The sequence below is a fragment of the Canis aureus genome, chromosome 19 (assembly GCF_053574225.1).
Source record: "Canis aureus isolate CA01 chromosome 19, VMU_Caureus_v.1.0, whole genome shotgun sequence".
Lineage (NCBI taxonomy): Eukaryota > Metazoa > Chordata > Mammalia > Carnivora > Canidae > Canis > Canis aureus.
This window is the reverse complement of record NC_135629.1, coordinates 23,720,517-23,747,870: the sequence shown is the minus strand read 5'-3', so window position 1 is coordinate 23,747,870 and position 27,354 is coordinate 23,720,517. Positions and strand designations below refer to the sequence as shown.

At 37.3% G+C, this 27,354-nt stretch overlaps 2 protein-coding genes and 1 long non-coding RNA gene across 5 annotated transcripts in view; 1 reads left to right on the top strand and 2 right to left on the bottom strand.

Annotated features, from left to right (window-relative positions):
• TMF1 (TATA element modulatory factor 1) overlaps positions 1–798 on the bottom strand; it is a 31,980-nt gene extending 31,182 nt beyond the window's left edge. Inside the window, exon 1 of the mRNA XM_077858105.1 lies at positions 397–798. Within this exon, the coding sequence (XP_077714231.1) occupies positions 397–538 (142 nt within the window). The 5' untranslated portion in view covers positions 539–798. The remainder of the gene's footprint in view (positions 1–396) is intronic.
• Positions 249–24,189, top strand: LOC144289761 (uncharacterized). Its single transcript, XR_013357678.1, has 3 exons — positions 249–1,191; positions 3,113–3,299; positions 24,128–24,189. It is a non-coding gene; the product is annotated as an uncharacterized LOC144289761 (long non-coding RNA).
• On the bottom strand, positions 2,761–27,354 carry UBA3 (ubiquitin like modifier activating enzyme 3). Of its 3 annotated transcripts, none has more exons than XM_077858112.1 (18): positions 27,251–27,354; positions 27,022–27,063; positions 25,034–25,154; positions 23,583–23,663; positions 19,154–19,236; positions 15,935–16,015; positions 11,732–11,775; positions 11,352–11,416; positions 10,885–11,040; positions 9,619–9,721; positions 9,371–9,484; positions 5,321–5,374; positions 4,802–4,838; positions 4,632–4,713; positions 4,214–4,314; positions 4,022–4,085; positions 3,856–3,910; positions 2,761–3,537 (listed from the first exon to the last, which is right to left on the bottom strand). In XM_077858112.1, exons 1-18 carry the CDS (start codon positions 27,268–27,270, stop codon positions 3,449–3,451), a joined length of 1,392 nt encoding a protein of 463 aa, XP_077714238.1. In that variant the 5' UTR covers positions 27,271–27,354; the 3' UTR covers positions 2,761–3,448. The 3 variants fall into 3 exon arrangements, with proteins under 3 accessions (XP_077714238.1, XP_077714241.1, XP_077714240.1); XM_077858115.1 differs by lacking the exon at positions 27,251–27,354 and adding an exon at positions 26,367–26,454; XM_077858114.1 differs by lacking the exon at positions 27,022–27,063 and having other exon boundaries at positions 27,251–27,347.

The window sequence follows — 27,354 nt, the reverse complement described above, 5'->3', positions numbered from 1 at the left end:
GCGTCCTTTCCCGGCCGCGTCCTCCCCCTCTGGACAGGCGAACCCGAGGAGCTGTGTGGGCGCCGGGAAAGCCACGGAAAGGCACGTCCGGCTCCCCGCCAAGTGGTGGGGCCTGTTGCTCGCGTGCCGGGGCTTCACAGGCTGCCCCCGCCCCCCAGCTTCTGGAGGCTCGCGCCCCGAGCTACGTCGGCCGAGGGCGGGGAACAAGACCGACAAATCAGCAGCGGGTTTTCCGCGGCCCCCGGGGCCCCGGGTTTCCCTCCGGAGCACAGCGAACCGCGGGCGGGCTGGGGAGGCGGCACTTGCCCGCAGCTCCGCCAGCGGGGAGGGCCCCGGCCGGCCGGCCTGCCTCGGCGGAGGAGACCCCCGCCCCGCCCCGCCCCGCCCCGCCCTCACCCGGCTCTCCGTAGGGGATGGTCTCGGCCCAGGCGCTCGGCTCCTCGTCCTGGATGTCCAGGACCCTGTCGATGGACTTCTGGGCCTGGGACAGGGCCTGCTTCGCGAAGCTGGAGAGCTGGGAGGCGTTGAACCAACTCATCTCCCGTCCTCAGCCGGCAGTGGCGGCGGCAGCACCGAGCGGGAAGGCCGAGGGCCAGGCCGACCGGCCTCAGGCCCGGGGAGGGGTGCGGCGGGACGGCCTCGCCCCCTCCTGCCCTCGGCGAGCCCTGTCAGCGGCTGGCCATGACCCCGGCCGTCTCCCCCGACCGAGCCCGGGAGGTTGCGCTCAGCCCTTCCCGCACAGCTGAGGGGGGAAGGCCCGGCCTGCGCATGCGCCGGCCTCGTCCACGTCCACAGCCACCAAATCCGGGAGCCCAGAGTTCCGTCAACGGACGGAAGAGCGGGCGGGACGTGACGTCACATCCGGGACCCGAGGATTGCCATTAGTTACGGAGAACGCGGAACTGCTGCTGGGGAGGCCGGTGCCAGGCGTAGCGCGCAAACATCCGGCCGCCGGGGCCGCGGTGGAGCCCTCCGGGAGGCTCCTTCCTAGAAACTAGCTCACGCACGGAGAGCTGACGCCTTGCCAGCAAGAGTTGCGAACGGAGGCAGTTTGGCCTCGCCTATTAGCGCTTTGTCTCAAATATTTAATCAGTCCGGTGTTAACGTGGCCTTCAGGAGGAACCCTGGGCTTGGGTTTGCCTCAAAATACTGGGCGTTGTATAAAAGGCCAGATCCAACCCGCCTGATGACGTAAGTAAAAAGGCGTCCTCCGCAGCGTGTGAAAAGTCGGAACTAGGGTACAGAATGGCACCTCTTGACGGTGCAGCGCCTCTCTCGGCCTCAGTCGAAACTAACCTGAGGAGACTCCACTGTTCCCGCGTTCGTGTGTTCGTGCACACTATTTACAGTACAGCTTTTCCTGCACTCACTCTTCAAACACTTCGCCAGATGAGAAATATCAGGCTGGTGACCTTCCGAATCTGGTCAGTAGCTATGGAATCTGGACTCCACAGCATTGCACGCAAAATTCTGTCAACATTTAAAGCTGGATTCTGTACAAAAATCCAGACTTCCACGTGCTTTTGAACTATATGGATACGAACATGGCACAGATTGTTGAGGTCGTTGCCTCTTTGGGCAAATAATTTTCACCATTTGCCACACTAATCTTATTAAACCTCATTATACCTCCCTGCTGTGATAATTTACATTAACCTGCCTGCCTCCTACACTTCTGTATTTTACCTCAGTGTAAGCAACTATGCCATAAAGAAATTATTTTCCTATAAAACAAAATCAGGGGGATCCCTGGGTGGCTCAGCGGTTTGGCGCCTGCCTTTGGCCCAGGGCGCGATCCTGAAGTCCTGGGATGGAGTCCCGCGGCGGGCTCCGGGCATGGAGCCTGCTTCTCCCTCTGCCTGTGTCTCTGCCTCTCTTTCTCTCTCTGTCTATCATGAATAAATAAATAAATAAAATCTTTAAATATTAAAAAAAATAAAATCAGATTTAAACTCTTAAGTTATAACCGTCCAATAATTTCACCTAACCAGTAAAAATTTTCATGTTGAAACTCTTTAAACTTAGTATTATACACAAGTAGATTACCCTTGAAGTATTAAGCTGTTTCTTAAGCTTAAATAAATAGACTGAGGAGGAGGCTGGGAGCAGACTGAGATCAACAGATCCCTGTTCCAAGATCTCTAATACACAGTTTTGGGTAAATGATACAAGCTTTCTAAAACCTTTGACTTTCGGATGGAGAGGCTATCACCTCACACGGTGACTTTGAGAGTTATTAGAGCACCTGTATAAAGGAGGTGTAAATGTTAGTTGCTTCATGTTCAAAAATTCAAACTGAATCTGTAATTTTGTAAATAAAGCAATTATTTTTCCTCATATGACTTTATAATGAAACATAAGTTTGGAGCAAAAAAGAATAATAAATAAAAATTTAACCCAGTGACACGTAATCACAAGGTTTCTGAATAGAAAACTGCCACCCAAGTCAAAAACTAAACATGTTCCCACAGAGATACTAAAACTCAACTTTTCAAAACTTACACTTAATTTTAAGGCTTATTTTTTTACAGGGGAAAAAAGGCACTTTAAGAGACCTTAATATAAGAAGATTCTATTTCATTATATTATTATGGTAAAGCAAATTCAATCAGGAGGTATTTATTATGGCAAAAGTATTAATTCAGGTACCACAAAAGTTTTGTATTAGTAATCCTACTACACATTTAAAAATTATTCCTGTATTACTATGCAACTATACTTATCCTTAATATACTTAAAAAAAATTTTCACTGAGAAAAGTAGACAATATATGATTTTATTAATAAATAGTGTGAAAGCATCAGTGATAACTGAACATTAAATTCTTTTAAACATTCAAGTCTTGGCTTTAATATTGTGCATATTGGCCTCTATGGCACTACAAGTAAACATGAAAATAGTTCCCATTTTCATGCACAGGTATTCAGCTATAACACCATTTACAAATTATTATGGACAAGGTAACCTTTGCAATAATTAATATTCATTTGGACAACTACAACTAAATGAATATTAAATCAAGCAAGAAATAGGCTATGTTTAAATACGCTCTAGATGTCAGGGTGTAATACTCAATGTTATTTAAAACTTAATTTTCCTTTTTTCTTTAAAGGGACATCTTTGAAAACTGAGGAATGCATTCTTTGACCAAAGGAACAAAATTCAGACGCAAAAGAGTGCTCGCCTCCTCCTTTGAAAGAAGCAATATATTTGCTCATTATCTTTCTCTCCAGGCATCATTTCCCATACTGTTAATGAAAATGTTTACAAGTACCAACCCTAAAATTCTGTCTTCAAGGGTAAGTTATAAATTTTAAAAAGAGTGGTTCATTATATAAAAAAAGTCAAAAGTCCAGCAACACTAATGCTAAAAATGACATTAAATTTCTTAGCATCCACATAATATAATATTTCCGTGAGTCTTCTATTATGTGCAGATTTATTTTCCTTAAGAAGTAAAATGAAGCTTGAATAGTACAGTCTGTGGTGTGGTGACATCAGCAACTGCCAGTTCTTGCCCATCAACGAGTCCCAGTTCTAAAACAGAGAAAAGTATAATTAACCCAAGCAAAAAAATCTCAACAAAATGCACAATGCACACAAACTGCACAGTTTTATGTCTAGATAAACATCAAAATCCAGTTCTCCTTAATCAAGGTAATATTAAGTTTGATTTCTTAGAGATTTTTAAACATTCTGCTAAAAGAGCAATTCTGTTATTGTTTCTCAAGACATAATTACAATGCTATCACCATTTAAAGGCATTAAAACGAACCTAGAATAAGCATTTTTTACTTTTACCAAGAGGAAAAAAGAAAAGAAGAAATTGATTAGTAAAATACTCATTTAAAATACCTTTCAATGTCTTGGAGAGATTTGGCCTTGTTCGTTCTTCAATAGAGGTTACTGACTAGAAAACAAAATTATTTTAATGTAAAGCACATAAAATGAATTTAAACTTGTAATATAATTTTGTGGGAAAAAAACATCCAAAAAACAAAAAACAACCAACACTGATTACCTGTAAGTAAAGTGTTCTATTTTTTCCCTCTAATGTGGCTGTGATGGCTGGAGATTTCATCTGCCTAAATATAATTATGAGCAGGGAAACAAACAAAATTAAAGATCACTTTTTAAAAAAACAATTCTAGTTTTTAAAGCTTTAAAATCACAAAAGTATTTCTACAACAAAACAAATGTCCGAAACACTTACAGAGAAGCACTATTGGTTAAATAATCCAAAACCTCCTGCAGTTTAGCGGATGGAGAGAACTGAATATTTTGAGGAAGCTGGCTACAAGCTGGGCAGTTTTCCTGCATATATAAAACATAACAGATCACAGAGGCATATGAACCAATAATACTTTATAATGATCAAATGAAAATCAACTTGTTTTGTAATTATGCATATTTCCTATGAACAAATTTTTATGCTCTAAAATCTCCTAAATTATTTTTCTACATAGTATTTATTTCGGGCTATACTGCAAAAGATACACAGTGAGTAGGGTTCTAAAAGTTAGAAAATACTTAGGATGTGGGCAATTTCATTCATATCTCTAACCAGTAATTAGTATGTAAAAATCTAAGTGTAAATGATGGAAAAAAGTTTTCATTACTATAATACTAACCTTTCTCTCTGCTTCAAATGTGTATGTGTACAGTCCATCTACGTCATTGAAAACCAAGTAATTATTAAGTGGAATATATGCACTGCAATGAAAAATGGTTCATCTTTATATAATTGAGCCAAGCAAAAGATCAATTTACATACACCTTAAAAAATGAAATCCATTATTACCTTGTAGCTATTTTAAAAACCTCAGTGGCACACACAGCTGAAGAGGGGAAGAAAATAAAGGTGCTTCAACTTGATGCAATTCAGACATTTAAAATTTCAAGTTTTTCAAAGTTACAAATCGGAACAGATAAACTGATGATAAAGAATATACTTTAAAAAAAAAACTGAGAAAGTAACAAATTTTATATTTCTTTTGTATAACCCAAGTAACAGAGTTACATGCTTTCCTTCCTCTTCTTCAGATTAATGAGCAACCTGTTACATTGAAAAAAGGGAAAGGCATTAAAATGTCCCCTACTGCAGAGCATTTTTATCTATGACATAATGTAAGACCAAATATACACAGATCCAACAGCTTATTCTTTTTTGGACAGCTTAATTACAACACCCAAGAAGATATCAGATTCTTGGAATGCCAGTTTTCTGAAACCAAGTAGCTGCAGGAATGTTAATTTAGATAGTGAATCAAAAACCAAAGGAAAGGGAAACCAAAGTTAAGTGGTGGCCATTTTTCCTTACCTGCAATGACTGCATTTGTGGAAGCTACTGCAGGAATGATACGTTTTACTACTCCTGAAAAAATATATTGATTAAAATATGGTCATTTCTTTTAAAAAATAGGTACCTTAGACAATCTGATTTTTTTTTGTTTTTTTTTTAGACAAAATGATTATTAAATATCATTTTCCACAACCTGATTTCTCAGGCTTTCAAGTCAGAAAACAGACTGAAATTTAACAATGAAATGATCTTCTTTCACATTCCCATCATTTTGATGTATTTTCAGAATCTTAAAGTACAGTAGCAAAGAAAACTCTTCACTAAGCTTCAAATAAAGATGAGACAATATAATAATAGCTAACAGTTAGAATGTTTATTATGTTCCAGGCACTGTATAAAGATTAAAAAAGATAGGACAGAATTTTCATTACATCCTTGTTAGTCTCATTACTCTGATTTTAAAAATAAGGAAAATGAAATTGAGACAAATTAATATCCACAGTTATATATCTAGTAAGTGACAGAAGTGGCATATGAATCTACATATGCCCCAAAGTGCATAATCTTAACTGAAACAATATGCTATACTCCGTGAGGTGTGAATAAAGTATAGAGTAAGAACTAACTGTTCCTCATATAATAGTTCTAGCCATTTGATTCCTCCAAATTTTCAACAATCAGAAAGCCTGCCCTTGTCTCCTCATTTCACTCTATAACATGGTCTACACAAAGTATTAATATACTTCTTTATTTCTACTTCACTTCTTCCATATTAGTATTCACAGAATAGGAATGATGACAGCCTGACCTTACACCATTTTTTTTTAAAGTAAAACATAAATATTCCTTAACTATATTTGAGTTGTTCATTTTAGAAAACAAAAACTTCAGAAAAAAGTAGCCATGTTATCTTGGGGTGTGAGGGAGCACTTAAAGATATGTCCCCAAGGCTTCAGGTATAGGCAGGTTTCAAAAACTTCAGAAAAAAGCCAAATAATCTAAGAAGACATGAAAAGAAGACAGTGATAAAGTTTGGAAAGCTATTTTAAAATGTTAATTCTGACCATATGATTACATATCATTTCAGAGAAGGGGAAATTAGGAGGAGCTTAACTTCATGATGGTTAAACTGGAAGTTCTGCAGTGAACCACATAGAGCAAGATATACTGAAAGGAAGAAGAGGTAGTATAAGAGACATTGCCCAATAAAAGCCAAAAATGATAAAGAGTCCCCTTGTCCCCTACCCTTAAAAAAACTGGACTTCACTTTCAATTTTGCTTCTCTACTCCTTGTCAAGGCTCTCAATCATCAGGTTCAAAAGTACAAACCAATACTTGCTAAAAAGTATGAAAAGATAAGTGAGACTACATATTGAAATGACTTTATACTTCCTGATCAGGACCAACTGAGATCATTTAATTCAGTTACTACCTGTGCACTATATGTCCAACAATGTTCTAGGTGTTGTGCAGAGTGCCAGTTAAAAAAAAAAATTTGCTCTTAATAAGCTTTCCTTCTGCTAAGGGAGATAACAAGCAAGTAAATAACAAAATTTCAAATACTGAAGAGTACTATGAAGAAAGTAAAACAAGGTATATGATAGAGTTGGCAATGATGGAGGCAGTCCATCAGGGTAGATAATCAGGGAAGACCTCCTCTGGGAGATGGTAATTTGAGCTGAAATCTAAAACCATAAGAAAGACCCAGCCATGTAATGACTTGGGGAAACAGTATTTCTGTAAATAGTAAAGGCAAAGGCCCCAGGGCAACAATGTATGAGACTATGCCTATGAAATAATCTTTGCATAGAAAAATGAGGCTACCATTATTTCTGAGAAATTATAAAAACATCAATAGTGAATGGCTCAGAAGTCATTTTCAGTTGAATGATCAAATAAACTGGTTAACTTCACACCTGAGCGATAAGCAGCCAGCCTTAATGGGATCCAAGGAAGAACATTCCTGGCTTAAGAATCAGGAATATTAAAGCTCCAAGGCAGGAATGAGTTTGGTGTGTTCAAGAACACAGCAGGTCAGAATAGGAGGAATACAGAAAGCAACAAGGAGTGTGTAAGAACAGAATTTTTAAAAGACATCACCAGAACATCAGTAAATATGAGGAAATAATCACAGAAGAGAAACAGCACATTTTCAAAAAGAAGACAAAGTTTTATTTCTGGTGAAGTTAGTGATGAACTTGGGACAAAACTCTAGAAAGATGAATTGAGTACCTAGATTAGGAAGCAGTGATCATTAGATTAAGCATTATGATTGTTCACTGAGACAAGTCATGTTGGATTCTGGTATTGTAACTAGTAATTTGGCAACCCAGGGAAATGTGGAAGTAGTACATCTAGGCTTCAGGAGAGCAGTTGGAGAGGCACGTGGGTGGTTCAGTGGTTGAGCCTTTGACTCAGGTCGTGATCTGGGGGTTCTGGGATTGAGTCCCGCATCAGGCTCCCAATGGGAAGCCCACTTCTGCCTGTGTATATCTCTGCTTCTCTATGTGTCTCATGAATAAATAAACAAAATCTTAAGAAAAAAAAAAAAGAGCAGTTGGAAAGGTCTTTTCTGACCTCCTTGTGAACAAGACAAAAAAAGAAGTGGTGCTCTAGAAGGCCTGGTAGGGAGAATGAGATAAACGGAAAAGGGTGACCAGAAGAAGTAGGATTCAAATGTCTGTTATCAGCCAGTTCAGTCTTATTAAAATTTTTAACTAATTATTTGGAAAAGAAATAAAAGGATATAAAGAAAGAAAACGGCAGGTTTAAAAATAAACTTGTAAAGACCTATACTTGAATATAAAAAAACAAAACTACCACCCTAAAAAACTGCCAAACATTTTATTGGGAAAATAGGGCTTAGCAACTGCATATTAAGAAAACTTCCAGATTTTAGTGGACAGTGACCTTAAAGAATCAGAAGTATAGCATCAACATAATCAACAAGCAAAAAATCCTGCTCTCCTCTAAGACTGCATCAATTATTAGAAGTCTATTGTAAAATCAATCCTAGCATGCTGAATTCTAGCTTAGATAAGAAAAATATGGATAACTGAAAAATAGTTAGAAAAATAAAAAAAGAAAATCAAACAGGATGGGAACTTAATGTCAGCCAAGATGTAAAAGGGTTAAAGGAACTAGAAAGGTTGATGACAGTGATTTGGAGGGAATGTGATTACTGTTCTGTATATGCTGGTTTTGTTTGTTTTTATTTTTAAGATTTTATTTATTCATTAGAGACACAGAGAGAGGGGCAAAGACACAGACAGAGGGAGAAGCAGGCTCCATGAAGGGAGCACAATGCAGGACTCGATCCCGGGACTCCAGGATCATGCCCTGAGCCAAAGGCAGACAGATGCTCAACTGCTGAGCCACCCAGGCATCCCCTGTTCTATATATATTAAAGGCTATTACTTAAAAGGGAATTTGATTTATTTATGGTGTACCCTGGGACAATTCTCAGACCAAACTGAAGATGGAGACTTCTGTTCAATATACAAAATAAACTGTCTTAACAGTCTTATCCAAATGTGAAATAGATCGCCTTAGGAGGTGACACCTTCCTCTTAGTGAAAGATAAAATGAGTGGTTCAACTTAGATGATTTAGGGCCTCTTCCAATTCTAGTAAGATTCAGTGACTTTTATTAAATTCCTTCTAGCTCGGGTTCCTGAGTGCCTCAGTAGTTAAGCGTCTGACTCTTGGTTTTGCTCAGATTATGATCTCAGGATTGTGAGACTGAGCCCCACATTGGGCTCAGCACAGAGTCTGCTTGAGACCCTTTCCCACTCTACTCCTTGCACATGCTTTCTCTCTCTCAAATAAATGAATAAATAAAATCTTAAAAAAAAAAATTCCTCCTAGCTAAGAAGTAATATGAATTCCGTCAAACTCTGTTTCCTCCAACCAAATTTAGAACACCTGGAAACTATCATTTCCTTACCTTGACTGAACCTCGAATGGCTGGTACTATCTGAAATCACTTATCCATTATTTCCTTCAGAGTTCCCAACCCCTGAAATGGGATTATCCCAAGGTTGTAATTCATGACAATTCACTAATTTACCTTGAGTGAGTCTATAGGTAACACCTCTAATATTATATTGTGATGCTCTCTCAAGAGACTTTTGGAAAATCCACTGAATATGATCAGGATCATCTCCATCTAATGGAACTCCTTCTGTTAGAAAAAACAAAGAGAATAGGACAGAAACATGTAAACTTAAATCAGCTTGTCTTTTAATACAATTATATAAATGAATAATATAAATATTCATCTCACATAATTCCAGATTATGAAATTCAGTTTATTACCTCCAAAAGGCTGCTCCTTAGGCCACTGCAGTATCCTTACATACTCAATACAGTGTTCTGGTAGCCTGGGCATAGATGCAATGGTGCACATGGGAAAATTAACCTAAAACCATAGTTTGCCTTTTTAGTGGATTTTACACAATGAATTATTTTAAAATGCAACTTCTAGTTAAGACTTTGTAAATGTAGGTAGTAGGTTATAATTCATTTTAGCTTTCCACTTATAAAAACAAAACATTTTATACCACTAATAATGTTTCTAAAATTAAAAAGAGCATCTGAGTCACTTGACTTACATTCATATAGGAATGTAGGTTTGCCCTATATTTAAGGTTATAATTCATTTTAGCTTTCCACTTATAAAAACAAAACATTTTATACCACTAATAATGTTTCTAAAATTAAAAAGAGCATCTGAGTCACTTGACTTACATTCATATAGGAATGTAGGTTTGCCCTATATTTACAGGGTATATAAATTTAAGCTTTGTTAGATCATGAGATGTTTGAATAAGTTCTCAAATATGAGCATTTTATTATGTTTATATGATGTTTATAGCTGAAGGTATAAAATCAAAGCAAAAGCAAATTCACAGAGTTAAATCAATTCCAAGTAAATACTAAAAGAAATATTTTTATTTATGAATCAATATTCTAACTATTCCTTAAACTGGGTATGTAGCTTAAAGGGCCCCATCTTTGGAAGGATCATTCTCATGCCTAGTATCTTTATCTCCCTGAAACGTTCACAGGCAAAAACCAAAGAAAACAGATTATAACTAAATCCCAACATATAACTTTTTAATTGCTCCCTTGATCCCGTCTCTCCAAATGAAAAAATTAATACAAATGAATTGAGAACAGAATATCAGTACCACAATCTTCAGTTCCTATCTTTCCATAAACAGAGCAGAATTTCATATTTTATCTTTCTTCTTAGAATGATTTTTAAAAAACTGTTTACCCTTCATTAAAAATCCTAAATATTGGGATGCCTGGGTGGCTCAGCGGTTTAGCGACTGCCTTCGGCTCAGGGTGTGATCCTGGAGACCCGGGTTCAAGTCTCGCATCGGGCTCCCTGCATGGAGCCTGCTTCTCCCTCTGCCTATGCCTCTGCCTCTCTCTCTCTGTGTCTTTCATGAATGAATAAATAAAGTTAAATAAAATAAAAAAAATTTTAAATCCTAAATGTTGACTAGACTTAATAATTAATCCTAACTCTGCCCCAAGAGACTATAAAATAAATACAGGTGCTTTTCTGATTACCTGTGGAGGATACAGTTCTAGTGTGCATTCAATACAGGCAGTCATTCCAGGCAGAATCACCCGGGCATTTCCTTTAAAGCCTTCTGTCCCCCCATCTATCAAAGGGACAATGGAGCTTGGATCTAATACACCATCTTCATAATTTAGAAGAGATATCTAGGAGAATTATTTAAAGGTAGGAGAGGGGAGTAAGAATTCAAAAAAAAAAAAAAAAAGAACATGCTGTCAAGTAATTCCATAAATCAATCGCAATACTGAGTACTAGATTATCAAATCATGGGATTAGGATACTAGCAATTTATATTCTCACCTGAAAATTAATAACTGGCAATAAACAATGATAAACCTCTACTTAGTTGAAAATTAAACTCTGATTTGTCAAAAACATGACATGGTACTCTAATTTTTGGTATGTTAAGAGCATCAGCAAGAATTTCAAAGAAACATAACAACACTAAAATTTTTACCAGCATGCCATTTATCCATCTTCTGGCTATGATAGAGTCCAGTCCACACACAATTATATGAAATTCTACGGAAGAAAAAGCTAGTTTTTAAAAATGCCATTGCACAAAATAATTCACATTTTAGGAAACAAACAAAAAAACCCCACCTTTTATTATAACACACAGCTCCTCATGCTTGAGTAACCTTACTCAAGACAACATATAAAAATTCAGCTAATGATATAGCTAAGAATTAAAACAGTGGCATGCTCTGCTCAGTCAACCTTACTGAAAAGCAAACACCAAGAGCTGATAACAAATGAAGAAATACCCTTCAAATAGCTAGCAGCTAAAATATAGTAAGAATTTAGTGAGAAGTGAATTTAAAGTAGACAACTTACGTCGATAGAAAGTATCATTAAAATCCTGAATCTTGTTGAAATGTCTGCTTATAAGTAAAGGAATTTAGCTGCTAAGTTTTTAATTTATAAAGTGAATTTAACAATGTCAGAAGGAACAAATTAAAAATGTACATAACAAGAAATGAAGTCATCAATGTTCAAAGCAGTGGAAATCAGGGAATGTGACAAAATGAATACAACCCTAATTTGTCACAAAACCTCTTTTTTAAATACTTCTTGCCTATTTAGAGTAGTTTCTCTCATCCCTGAACCCTGATATTATGTCTTTGTTATACTCTCTACTCTGCTTCAGTTTTTATATAAAACCATACATCCTGGGAAGCAGACTGTGTGTCCTCAAACATTAGCATCAAGCACAGAGGCAATAATGCATTTTAGTGAAGGAAACAAGCATATTACAGTTCCCATTTGGGAAGAGGACTGCAAGACTCAGAATACGAATTAACACTTTGAACACCTTAAATTTATACAAGGTTATATATCAAATATTTTCAATTAAAAATAAGAGTTACTGCTGCAAAGCTAATAAAAACAAAAAAAAAACACATGTTCCCAATAGCTTTTTTGGGTACAAATATGATTGGTTATTTTGGAGGTGAGGGGAGGTAGGAGTTCTTTTTTCCTCTCTGTTTTCCAAGTCTCTCTTTTTACTTTACCAAACCTAATCAGCAGTCTTTCCCTGCCTGAAGGCTGCAAAGAAAACTCCATTCAAAAATAGCTGTGAGTGTAAATCAATCACAGAACTTAATATTTTAACAGCACATGTGTACAAAAAAATTTTTAATTTTTCCAATGGAGCAATTTTCTGTTTAATTATATACTTCTCTAAAATTATAATAAATAGTCCATTATACATTTTTTAAAAACCAAAATGGAGAAAAGAGGGACAATATAAAATACTCTTGTCCTAGATTTTTTATTCTGGTCTACAAACAAAACTATAATAAATTCAATTCTCGCCCTCAACCATTCAGGCCTCTTTTCCTTTTTAAAGGAAAGCAAGAGGCATAAGCTGCAGCTAGAACAGGTAGATCAAGAGAACCAGAGCAAACAGGGGAATAGCAATAGGGGAACCCAGGAGCCATACCAAGAAATCCTATGTCCTAGATTTCTATAAAATACCCAAAGTCCACAGACCTAACTTTTAAAATATGCACATTCTTCTTTATCTTTCTTCCAATAGGCCTGTATTTGCCTTTTTAAACTTTTTATTTTGAAATAATATAGACCTACAGAAAGTTGCAAAGCTAGTAGAAAGTGGTTCCATGTGTATTTCATCCAGTCTCTCCCAATGGTTACATATCACAGGACTATAAAATCAAAATCACAAATACAACATTGATAAAATAAGTATGTATAGTTCCGTGATTTATTTTTTTTTTTACGATTTTATTTATTTATTCATGAGAGACAGAGAGAAAGGAAGAGACATAGGCAGAGGGAGTAGTAGGCTCCCTGCAGGAACTCGATGCGGGACTCAATCCCCAGACCTGGGAACACACCGACTGAAGGGCAGATGCTCAATCCCCTGAGCCACCCAGGCGTCCCGTAGTTCTGTGATTTAAACACTTGTGTAGGGGCACCTGGATGGCTCAGCAGCTGAGCATTTGCCTTTGGCTCAGGTCACCATCCCAGGGTCCTGGGATCAAGTACCACATTGGGCTCCTCACAGGGAGCCCGCTTCTCCCTCTGCCTATGTCTCTGCCTCCTCTATGTCTCTCATGAATAAATAAAATCTTAAAATAAATAAATAAACACGTGTAGATTTTTGTAACCACCATAAAGTTATGCAACTTTCCATCACAGCAAAGCTCTTCCTCCTGCTACCCCTTTATTCACACCTCTCTGGCCCACAATGCCTAATCCCTGGCAATCATTAATTTGTTCTCTCTTTATAATTTCCTCATTTGAAGAATGTTACATAAATGGAAACATACAACATATGACCTTTTGAGACTATCATTTTTCATTAAGCATGTCTTTGATATCTCCCCAACTTGCTGCATGTTTAGTTAATTCCTTTTTATTGCTCAGCATTACTCCACAGTATGGCTGTACTACAGCTTAATAATTCACCTATTGACAGATGTTTGGGTTGTTCCCAGTTTTTGGTTAATGCAAATAAAGACACTATGAACATTCAAGAACAAGTTTTACACAGACCTAAGTATCTGTTTCTCTGGGGTAACCCCCAGGAATGAAATTACTGAATTGTATGGAAAAGTGTATATTCAGGTTTTTATAAAACAGCCTATTTTCCAGATGGCTATACACCATTTTGCATTTCCCACCAGCAATGTAGGAGTGATCTAGTTGTTCTGTAGCTTTACCAGCATTGGAGGTTACTATTACTTTAGCTGTTAGAAGTATGTAGTAATATTTCATTGTGGTTGTAATTTAGATTTCTCTTATAGCTAGTGACGATGAACACCTTCTCAGGTGCTTTTTGCTATCTTCTTTAGTGAAATGTCCTTTCACATTTTCAGTACATTTCCTAATTGCATTGTTTTTTCATTGCTGAATTTTGTGAATTCTTTATTTATTCTGGATGAATCCTCTGTCAGATACCTACTTCATAATTATACCCCATTCTAATCATTGTATCTCATTCTCTTAACAGGGCCCTTCACAAAACAAAGTTTTTAATTTTGATAGAGTTCAATTCATCAATTTTTTTCTTGTATGGATCACACTTTTTTGATGTAGTCTAAGGACTCTTCACCAAGCCATATATCACAAAGATTTTCTCCTACACTGTCATCTAAAGTTTTACTGTTTTACATTTTATATTAAACCTACAATGCATTTTAAGTTAATTTTTGCAATTTTGAGGTTTGAGTTGGGATTCATATTTTTGCCTCCAGTGGCTCCACCACAATTTGTTGAAGAAATTATCCTTTCTTCCATTGAACTGTTTTTGCCATTTCGTCAAACATCAATATTTGCCTGCAGCTATTTCTGGTTTCTTTGTTCTACTGATGTGTCTCTCTGCTAACACCACATGGTCCTGATATTGTAGCTATAGTAAGTCTTGAAACTATACAGCGATTCCTCCCACTTTATTCTTTATCAGATTTGTTTTAGATATTCCTTCACCTTTCCATAAATTTTAGGACAATTTTGTATCAACAAAAAGTTCTGCAGGGATTTTAATAGAAATTGTATTAAACTTGTATACAAATCTAGGGAGACATGACATCCTTACTATGTCAAATTGCCCAATTCTTGAACAGAGCATCTTTACATTTATTTAGACCTTCTTTGATTTCCTTCATCAGTACTTTGTAGTATTCAGCATACAGGTCTTATACTTATTTTATAGATTAACAGTTAAGTATTCCCCCGCCCTTTTTTTGAGTGATTGTAAATGGCACTCATTTTATTTTAAATTTCACTTTCGGGATCCCTGGGTGGCGCAGCGGTTTAGCGCCTGCCTTTGGCCTAGGGCGTGATCCTGGAGACCCGGGATCGAGTTCCACATCAGGCTCCCGGTGCATGGAGCCTGCTTCTCCCTCTGCCTGTGTCTCTGCCTCTCTCTCTCTCTCTATGTGACTATCATAAATAAAGAATAATTAAAAATTTTTAAAAAATAAAAAGTAAATTTCACTTTCCACATTTTCACTCCAAGTACACAAATACAATTGAATTTTCTATGTTTATTTTGAATCCTGTGGCATTTCCCAAATAGCAAATCTCACTTTCTGAATTTCTATAAAACACTGAAAGTTATCCAGATCTGAAGAACACTCCTTTTTTAAAACACATTTTTTTGAAAAATAAATTTACTCTGACACATTTTCCACTTGGTTAATATATGTTGACTGTCTATTCAGTCTGCAACTGTAAGGAGACACAGATTAACTACAGCCAGATAAGGAATTTACAGTCTAACAGAAGAGCTATGCAATCAAACTGAAAGTAAGGGCAATAATGCAAAATAACTGCACTGGCCGTAAATGCTTAATTTAAAAATTGGGCAAAAAAATATTTATATAACCTTAAAAAAAAAAAAAGGACTGGAAGGAATATAAAGCAAAATGTCATCAGTAGAAACCTCAGTAATAAGCTTACTGCTGATTTTTTTTTTTTTTTTGCTTATCTGTATTTTCTATGTTAAATACTTCTTTTATAATAAAACACAAAGCTTTAGAAAGTTAAGTAACTTTTTTGTCAAAAGGATACGGAACTACATTGCAATTAGGAACTCTGTCATTTAGAAATTCTGCAGCAACTTCAGCCTTAGGTCTTCCAACATCTTTAGGCCTATGGGAAAAATTATATTTAAATTATCATTCATGATATAAATCTAGATGATCTATATAATTTACTTTCAAACATAAAAAATATCCACAGTGAGCTTATTTAGAGGATATTTAGAAGGAATACTTTTATCTAAATGTTGATGAGTAATTAGTAATTCAACATCAAATGTCAACATTTGCTGATGTTCTAAATTAAGTATTTACAAGTACTGACAAGTATTTCTTAAATGAAAATATAAATGGTGCTTCCCCCTCCCCCCAATGGAAAGCATAATGATGGCATGTTTCCTGGCCACTTCTCATTGTGGCATTTCCCAATGTAAAAAATTATCCCACACCCAAAGCCTTCCAAATCTACCCTGAACCCTAGAACCTCAAGGTGTTACCATGGAGGTTTTGGCTGAAATATACACACGATTCATTCTAGGGATATAAGAGCCTTCGTTTATCTCTTCTTCCCACATGTGCAGATTAAATAGTAAATTTTATGTCCCAAACAAAGCCATAAGCATGTTTCTGAAGAAAAAATAATCCTGAAGGCATTATCTAAAATTGCAAATGTTGGGATCCCTGGGTGGCGCAGCGGTTTGGCGCCTGCCTTTGGCCCAGGGCGCGGTCCTGGAGACCTGGGATCGAATCCCACGTCAGGCTCCCGGTGCATGGAGCCTGCTTCTCCCTCTGCCTGTGTCTCTGCCTCTCTCTCTCACTGTGTGCCTATCATAAATAAATAAAAGTTTAAAAAAAAAAAATAAAATTGCAAATGTTGCCAACATTCTAAAGAAACTAAAAACAGAAGGCCTCAAAAGATCACTCCTAGATAAGAACCACAGCTATAGACAGAAGAGGACACAAAGAATTCTCTCTTCTAATCTCAGTACAAATGGTATTTTCTTTCATAGTATTTCCTCATCCTCCTCACAGAAGTAAATCATTCCCTCACACATACATAGTGCTTCATTACTACTTTTTCACAACATATTTTTCATTAGATACAGAGATCTGTTATACCCCCTAGACTGAACACCTGGAATAAAGTGACCATATTCTTATCTCTTTGTATTCCTTCATATATAAGCATAGAATACTTTAAAAATAAATGAAAACATTTTTAAAAATCAATGTCCCTAATAAAAATTATTTTTACTTAAAATTGGAATTTTAAAGAAAAATCATTTAACAGGTCATTTTTCTTCTAGCCAATGAAGCAGTCTGCTTCTCTTGATTGAAAACTTCTGTTAAGAGTTTTATTCTTTGTCCTATAACTAGGCTCTAGTTATAAATCAAGGAACCTGATTTCAGTACTGCATTCAACTACACCGGACAGAGCTCTTTTGGTAAAGCGGATAAAGGAAACTTTCAAGATTCTTTAATGTTGTGAATTGTATGTGTTCCTACAGTAGATCCCAGATAAAAAATTCCTGGACGGTTTCTGTGGAAACTGCTAATTTGCCTTTCCAGAATTAGGGGATCAGATTGTTCCACCTAAAAACTACACTTTGAACAAAAAGGACTTTTACATATATCATCTTTGCAAAACACCTTGGCCTAATTGCTTAATCTTGAAAACAAGTACCTACCCTAAGGGCTACTCTGAGATTATAGGAAATACAGATAAAGACTTTAGAAAGTATTTACTGCAACCTAAGCACTCAACAAATGTTAACTATCATTGTGATTTTCAATCATTATTTTAGCTACAAACTAAAGGGCATGCCCTATTATCAATAACCAACCAATTCAGGGATCCCTGGGTGGCACAGCGGTTTAGCGCCTGCCTTTGGCCCAGGGCGCGATCCTGGAGACCCGGGATCGAATCCCATGTCAGGCTCCCGGTGCATGGAGCTTGCTTCTCCCTCTGCCTATGTCTCTGCCTCTCTTTCTCTCTCTGTGTGACTATCATAAAAAAAAAAAAATTAAAAAAAAAAAATAACCAACCAATTCAGTGTTATCTTTGTTAGAGCATTCATATACTAAAAATGTGTCAGGATCCACAGTTTTCTGTAGAGAAGGGTAATTTCAAAGGTTCAAAAAATAAATAAACAAAAAGATAAAGCCTAAACATTAAACAGAGTTTACATTGCAATTACAACACTTCCTTAACTTGACTTTGTTTAAACCATTCTTCAACCTCTTTAATATCTTCCAGAAAAAAAGGTTTCATGCCTATCCAAAAATTTAAATTTACTTCCTCTGTTAACCTAACCTTATACTGCATACCTACGAGCACTTTCTGCCAATAATCTAATCACTAGAAAGAAAAATAAAAAGTCCTTATCTCTCCATTCCTGTAATTCTTTGACATTTATATCCGAGCTAGTCAAATCTTTACACGCTACATACTAAAATTCACTAATGAACCTCTCCTCAGGTCTGCATACATGGCCTACTTCCAGTTTTTAAAGTCATTTCTAGCAATCCATTCCTAGATGCTTTCTGTATTTCATGTTTGTTTAAGGTAATTTTCCCTTTGGGGATGCCTGGGTACCTCATTGGTTAAGTGTCTGCCTTCAGCTCAGGGTGTGATTCTGGAGACCCAGGATCAAATCCTGCATCGGGCTCCCTGCATAGAGCCTGCTTCTCCTCTCTCTACCTGTCTCTCTCTCTCTCTCTCTCTCTCTGTCTCTTGTAAATAAATAAAATCCTTTTTAAAAAAGGTAATTATCCCTTTGTTCCATTTCAACCGCTCCTGGATTTTCTCTCCTTAATTGTTCATTTTCTTTATCTTCATAGAAGAAACTTCAAACTCTGTCACAACTTCATTCCCCCAGAGATACCATACAATTCTTGGCTCGTAAGTCCCCACCAATGTATCTCACTAGTGCCTAATAGTCTAGCTACTATTCTCTTATGAAATTAACAGGAGGAAAAGAGCCCTGTTCTATGTCTTCAGAGCACAATCACCCCCAAATCACATAAACCATTTGGAAATCTCTTTAAAAAAAAATCACGAATTTGTTTATAAAACTAGTTTCACCAGGGTGTCCAAAATTTTCTTGCAAAATTTTACCTAAAAAGGGAGTGGTGATTATTTAAAAAATAAAATTAGTTAGCCCTCTCATAGTTTTTACAAATTATGAAACTACAGTGTACTCAAGTTCAAGTAATTATCAGAATTTTAAACTAAGATCTTAAAACTTACCTAAATAAAAACTGCCTATTTAGATTGGAAACATCTATAGTGTCCATGTCTATAACATGAATCTGTCTAAAACCAGACAAGGCCTGTGGGAATAAAAAAAAACAATTAAGCAGAAGTTTCCACACATTTGAAATGTTAAGACTTGTTTTCAAGGTAGTCCTAAACTTATAAATGCTCAATAATAAATTCCACATAATTGTATTCAATGGTTAAAAAGTCTTACAAGGTATATAAAATTCAAGGTTCTTGTAAAGGTCAAAAATCTGTAACTACTTAAATAGTCTATAACCAAAAGAAAACAACTCAAAATTTCTACAGTTTTATCATCCCGTAAACACATTTGTAAAGTTTGTTGCTTTGCTGCTGCCGCCAGATATTTTAATTTTACAAGTCTTACTAATTAACTGAATTTGCTATTCTTTTTCAGAATATTGTTAAAAAGCAATTCCTATAAGCTTTATCTTAGTTTAAGTAACATTAAGTATATCACAATTCAGAAATAACTATTAGATGGTGTATATTATCAACACACATATGTACATAGCACATGTAAAAGGAATATACTAAAAGTATTGAGTCAATAACAAGCAGTCAAAAAAGCTAGGAAAAAGCAACAAACTTGCTTCTGAGCAGTACAACCACTCTTCAAATTTACCAGCAGAAGCAAAAGATTGGAAAAAAACAAGTCTCAATAATTAATCATGCTTTTCTGGTCTTGGTCAGTTAAATAGTCAAATTAAATTAGTTGTCAATAATTTCCCTACTTTTCGGCCCCTCCTTATAGCAACAGAACCTTGAGTTGTCCATACTTGCTTTCTCATAGTCCTGTCTCGCACTAAATAAGCTTTCCCTCCCACCACTCCATGGAAAACTGCACTCGTCAAGGTCACCAGAGATTTGTATGTTACTACTTCCAATGACAATTTTCGGTCTCTCTGATCGTACCTCCCTGAAGCATCTGGCAGAAAATGGATCAATTCCTCCTCTTTAAAATACATTCTTCAGGGATCCCTGGGTGGCTCAGCGGTTTAGCGCCTGCCTTTGGCCCAGGGCGTGATCTTGGAGTCCTGGCATCGAGTCCCACATAGGCTCCCTGCATGGAGCCTGCTTCTCCCTCTGCCTGTGTCTCTGCTTCTCTCTCTGTGTGTCTCTCATGAATAAATAAAATCTTTAAAAAAATAAATAAATACATTCTTCACTTGGTCACTACACTCATGAGAAATCTAAATATTAAAAACTGGCCTTAGGAGTTAGGAGTTTTCCTCCTACTTTACTGTAGGAGTTTTCCTCCTACTTGCCAGAATTTGGAGTGCCTTTGTGCTCAGTTCTGGTTAGTGCGTGTGACCTCAAGTAAGATAGTGACATCTAACAGGTATCTCAAACTTCAGTTTCCAAAACCAAACTCAACCATCCGTGCTCACCACCACTAAATCTCTTCTTTTCCCAGTGTCTCCCACTTCGATGAATGCTAACCCCATCATTCCAGTTGCTCAGGGGAAAAACGTTGTTGGGTCATCCTTGGCTCCTCTCTTTCTCTCATGCCCAAGAACTAATCCACTAGCAAATCCTGTTGACTCCAACCTCAAAACCTATCCCTCATCTGACTGCCTCTCACCACCTTCAATGCCACCATCTTGCTTCAAGTCATTGCCACCTCTTGGCCCAGGTGACTGCAACAACCTTCTGACCAGCCTCTCTGCTTCCTGCTCTCTTCTTGAGTCTTTCTCTGTACATCAGGCACAGTGAACCAGGTTAAATGTCAGATCAAATCAACTCACATGCTTAAATCTCTCCAATGACTTCCTGACTCGGAGTAAAAGGTAAAGTCCTTACAGTAGCCTCTAAAGCCCTTTGCAATATTCACTGAGTCCTTCCATCTCCTATCACCTCTCGATATCCTGTGGGAAACTGATCCACTTCTGTTTTAGCTATAAAAATGACCTCCTTGCTGTCCTAGAACAGAAAAGTCATGCTCCCACTTCACATATTTTGCACCTGATGTACCCTCTGCCTAGAATATTCTTACTCACCTCTCTGCTCAAATAGCATCTTTTTTCCCACCAGGCTATGTATCTTCCATTCTTCCTTTCCCCATAGCATTTATTACTGTCTGACATACCATGTATTTTACTTGTCCTTTTCCTTCTGTAAGCCCCACAAACAGAAACACCTGTCAGTATATTTCAATGCTGTGTCTTTAGCTTTCAAAATGGTGCCTGGTATATAGGGAGAAGAGGTTTTATAACTATTTGCTCAGTCAATATTAATGTCATATTCTTTTTTTAGAATAAACTTTGGTGGCGCTTGGGTGGCTCAGTCAGTCAAGCATCTGCCTTCAGCTCAGGTCATGATCCTGGAGTCCCAGGATAGAGTGCCATGTCAGGCTTCATGCTCATGGGGTAGTCTGCTTGTCCCTCTCCCTCTGCCCCTCTGCTGTGTTTCAATCTCTCTCTCTCTCTCTCTCTCTAAAATAAAAAAAAATAGGGCAGCCCTGGTGGTGCAGCGGTTTAGTGCTGCCTGCAGCCCAGGGTGTGATCCTGTGGACCCTGGATCGAGTCCCACATCAGGCTCTCTGCATGGAGCCTGCTTCTCCCTCTGCCTGTGTCTCTGCCTCTCTCTCTGTGTCTCTATGAATAAATAAATAAAATCTTAAAAAAATAATAATAATAAAATAAAATAAAATAAATAAAATAAAATAAAATAAACTAATAAAAAATCTTAAAAAAAAATGAGCCTTTGGAGGACTTATAGTAAATTTTAAAAACCATGTATGTCTCTTATGTATTTATGTCTGAAATAAATTAACAAGTGGTAATAGAAAAGCTTTAGTTTTCTTTTAAGACATTACAATGCAATAAATAACAAAGCCATTCCTAAAGTTGCATGATGACTATTTCTCAGATCTAATCTCCAATTAATTTACATTTAAAATTACTATAAATCACATTTGCAGGTAACAGCTTCATAACAGAAAAGGTTAAGCATTAGGGGATTTTTACATAGAATGCCTACCAAAATCACTACCCATCCTCTATAAATCTTTCCCTTCTAGAACTCTTTGATACTATGTTTTTATGTTTGACAAAGTACTGTCATTCTGGCACCCCATCACATAGTATATCATACATAATGCTATTTATTTTGTGTAATACTTGTCTCTCCAATGAAATTTCAAATTCATTAAGGACATAGACCAAGATGTCCTATAATCCCTTCAGAACTGAACACATCAGTAAGTACCAAGAAGCACATTAAGTTTCTGCAATTTCACTAGGAGTGACATTAGTGTTTTCTAAGCAAAATGAATGTAGCTGTTTACATTCGAAATATAGCCCCTAGGTCAACTTTTTAGGTTCCTCATCTAAGTATGTGACCTGATTCATTGCCTAAGGTTTGCTCTAGGATTTCCAACTTTCTACATACCAATGAGAAGGCTGACATACTAACACCTTTAAAACAATTCCTCTCCTATCCATTTCATATTAAATAAACCCATAAACCCTTATAAAAAGCTATTTGTAGGGACGCCTGGGTACCTCAGCTGTTGAGCGTGCCTTTGGCTTAGGGTGTGATCCCAGAGTCAGGGATCAAGTCCCACATTGGTCTCCCTGCAGGGAGCCTGCTTCTCCCTCTGCCTGTGTCTCTGCCTCTCTCTCCCTGTGTCTCTCATGAATAAATAAAATCTTAAAAAAAAAAAAAAAGCTATTTGTGGTTATGAGAAGTCAGTGAAACTATTAAGTCACATATTGATTTCAAACCAGTAAACAGAAACAGCTTCTCTAAAGAGTACCCCCTCTTAAGATGATATTTAGCTAAAAAAAAAAAGACCCCCCAAAAAAGAAAAGTTTAGCTATCCCAAATTTTATGTTTCATTAAGTCATGTAATGACCTAATGGTTCAGTAAAAAAGAACACTTGACTAAGAATTAATGACCTGGATTAGGTTCCAGGCACATGACTATACAGAAAACTTTAGGCAATCATTTAACATCTCTAAACCTCAGTATCTCCCTCTATATAAAATGAGACAATACCCTATCCACTTCTTCTGTTTGAGAAACAGAAGAAATAATTCTTTGAAATGACATGTTAAAATATGAATGACCAGTTTTGTTATTTATGTCACTGAAATTAATGACTGCTGTGCAAGAGGAAGCACAAAAAAGATCAGAAGAAAACAGAAGAATTTTCTATCAATGACTTTATAGTTGAGGACTTTAGAGTATAAAAAGTTCCACAGTTATATGATTATTTTAATTACTATCTTGAATTTGACCTGCTAGATTTATCAAACAATGGCTCACAGGAAAAAAGGTTAACAATCATCACAAAGAAATTTCCTAGTAATAGAAAAGAAAAAGAAAAAGGTTTAATTATCACAAGGAGGAAAAACAATACATTGTATACACACACACACACATATATATTACCAGATTTTTCAGGAGCTCACATCCTAAGCCGCCAGCTCCAATGACTAGAACTTTACATGTATCTAACAAAAATTGGAGAGACTGTAAAGAATGAAAAGGCATATTAAAATCTGCTTGATAATAACTATAAGTACTACCAATAAAGGCGTAGGCCATAAAACAGTTTCTGATGTTTCCATGAAAAATGCAATTGAGGATAAAGAGCAGACTTTGTATTTAATATATTATTTTAAATTTATAAACAAGGTAGAACCAGGAATTCTGTAATCTAATGATTTCAGAGGGTTCCAATTTTAAGGTTTTTAAATTGACTTTTTATGAAATTAAAAGGTTATTTCTAACAAGAAAAACTACATACCTAGTTAATTAAGATTTATCTTTTTTCTAAACTTGGAAAGTAAGTTTTGGAAAGCATCAAATTTATTTACTTCGATTTTCTAAAAAGAGAAAACTGTAAAATCCTTAAGAACAGAGGCTCAAGCATTGCACAAGGTGTTTAAAAGTCTTAAAAATGTAAGAATAATAATTGTTGCTTTTCAACACAGTGAATGAAATTTACAAAACAAAAGAGGATAGGAAGAAAAAAACCCAGGTAAGTCTCTTAGAAAATTGTACATCAGTAGAAATATAATTTAAAACAATAATTTAACAGCAGTATCTTAAAGTATCAGGACAAAAAAAAAAAGAATTCAGAAGCACAAAAAAAATATGGTGAAAAAAAAATATGGTGGCGTATCCAAAGAAACACAAATACTTTCGATTCTGTCCAAGATTAAACGAGAGAAAAGTTATACTGAATGAATGAAAGAATGAAACCCAAAGTCTGTACCTTAATTTTAGAAGTAGCATAATACCGCTATTTCAAAACACTATCTTTATAAACACAAAAGACATAAAAATTTACTATAAAGAATGTATTTTCTACCTTGCAGTAAAAACCAAGTTGCATCTAATTGAACATTTGCCTTATGTCAAATACTACCAGTCCAAAATTCTATTCCTCTATTATATAGCAGTTACATAATTTTTAACATGCAATTAATTATTTTCAATTCTAGGAAAATATGCTCATTTCAACTAAATTTCAAAATTTAAGCAAGCACATCTATATTTCTATCAAATTTAATTTCTCATAGTAGGGCTAAAAAGGGGAATGTATCTCAAGTCATTTTAAACTGTAATTTTGTGAAGTATAACTTAGAATCTTAAATGAGATTATGAAGTTATTTTACTGTTGAGAATTTTCAACATACTATATGAGAAATGTGAAAATAAGGACTCAAATATCTGTCATTCAAATAAAATCAGTTGCAAATATTCAATTTAGTATTTCAAAGTAACTTAGACAATTGTTACTAGTTTTATTAAAGAGCAAACTAAAAAGAAAGCATTTTATTATTTTTGAAACATAAAACTATTAGAGGAGTTATTTAAAAATAAATGTTTCTCACTTCAGTGCTCGGTTCGAAATCAGGGTGTGTGAAGGGTCCAGATCGCTCGAGGAACTTCTTTACATGGTTCCAGCGACCTTCCCAGTCTCCAGTGTCCCCACACCCACCATCAACAGCCATTCTGCACAGAACACAGTAAATTCAGCTGCAAAGATCAGTAGGAAAAAGCCACACCTACAACTATTATGGTTTCCCCAAATGAAAAAGTAACCACACCAGACCTGCTCAAATAAAAAGGGAAATATCAATGTGGTTATCCTTATGCTTTTAACTTTTCTCTTGGTTATTATTTAATTTATTTAAAGTTAAGAACTGCACGTGTTTGATGAAATAAATCAGTCTACATGTTTCTGGGATCCTAAAGCACCCCAAGATCAAACTTGGGATATAATTGGTCAATTGGTGAGAAATGGGCTTTTCTACATTTGTAATTTATAAAAGATCACCGTAAACTTCCTCAGTTTGTTCCATCAATACACTTAGATCAGGAAAAGAAAAGAAAAAAAAAAAAAAAAAAAAAAAACCTCCACTTTCAGAATTGTGATGCTTCAAATCTAACTCATGTGTCCTTTCCAAGTTTGAAAGATGTGACTTATTTTTGATGAGAGAGCCTTTATCCATTTTTCCCTGAAAAAATGGTCCCATTTTTCAAAAAAGAATGTATTAACACTATGAGGTACTGTTTCCACTCAACACAAAAAAAGTCTGGGGTTACAATTAGTCTACAGATAGGGATTACCATCTAAAAACTTTTTAGAATAAGGAGGGACTCTTCTAACAAAGTACAAAAATGTATTTTCTAACAAATTGTATTTTCTACTCTAGGCAAGATTTATGTTTGGTTGTAATTATCTTTAATTTTCAAATTTCCTGTAATCCCAGTTTCTACCTCTAAATGTTATCTGTAATATCCAATTCTTACAGAAGGGACAAATAAGTACACTGCCTAACAATAAAGACCATAGCATTTCATGTCAGGCTGGGTCCGGCTCCACAACATTGTGACCTTGACCAGACTTCCTAACAGCTATAAACCTTATTTATAGGTTGTTGGTAGCTACTTGGTAAGGTCAGGACAAGGATAAAGAGATAATCCACATTGAGGCCGTAGTATAATACCGGGCATATAGTCTGCATTCGAACCTTTACTGTCATTTTAAGCAAAAGTGGGAAGGAAATGAAAGGTGGGGAGGAATGTGAAGTTAAGCTCGTCATTCCAATCCTTTTGCAACTGAAATCAAACTTTTTGAGGAAGCTACGTAAAGACTTTAAAGCACTGCTACTGGGAACTGGCACAGAAATTAGTAACTCACCACACCCACTGCAAGAGTACCTGCTTCCCCTCCCATGTAGGGAGACGAAAAATTATGTGGCCTGGGCCAGGTTGGAAAACACTGTCTCACCAGCACAAAACTGAGCATCTGATTAAAAAAAAAAAAAATAGGGTGTGTAATAAATGGAGAAAATAAGCTCTTTGGAGTCAACATTCTTAAGGTAAGAGCCAATTATTTTGCAAGAAAATGATTGAAGTGCTTAGTACAATACCTCACACATAAAGTTCTCATAAAAAAGTTTGCAATTAATACTACTGTCTCAGTGTTTACGAAAGGCCAAAAAAAACGTCCTAGTGTCCGTTGCACGTGTTTTAAGACCGCCTTTTCACAAGGTCACGGCTATGGCAATTTGGGGTGGAGGAGGGGGTGGGGCGCAAGGGTCCTTCCGCAAGCCTCTGGGTCAAGGAGCACCCGGCCGGCCGGTGCAGGGCCTGCTGCGGTGGACCCCGGCCCGGCGCCCGCCCGAGAGGGACGAGGAGCGGCCCGCCGGGCCCCTGGGGCTCCGGGATGGGGGTCAGGGGATGAGGCCGCGCGGCCTGCGCTCCGGGTGCCCCCCTCCCAGCCCCCCGGGCCCGCTGCGGCTGGTCCCCTAGGCCTGGGGTGGGGGGAGGCGGGGGTCCCCGGAGAGGGCCCCGGCCTCCCGGCAGCACTAACTTCTCAGCCAGCAGCTCCTCTATTCTCCTTCTTTTCTTCTCCCTAAAAGAAAGAGAGAATAAAAGAAGGGTCAGCATCACGCTACACATTGGGCGCCGCGAGGGGATGGGGGGCGAGGGGACGGGGCGGGGGGTGGGGGGGGACCCCGGGTGGCGGCGGCGACCGCCCAGCGCCGCGCTCTCTCACAGCCCAGCCCGGCCCCGCACGCCTGCAGAGCCCGAGTACTTACGGCTCCTCGCCATCCGCCATATTGTTCTCCGCCTCTTCCCAGGTGCCTCCACGGCGGGCGGGGCGGAGGGGCGGGGCCGGCTGGGAGGGCCGGAAAGGGGCGGG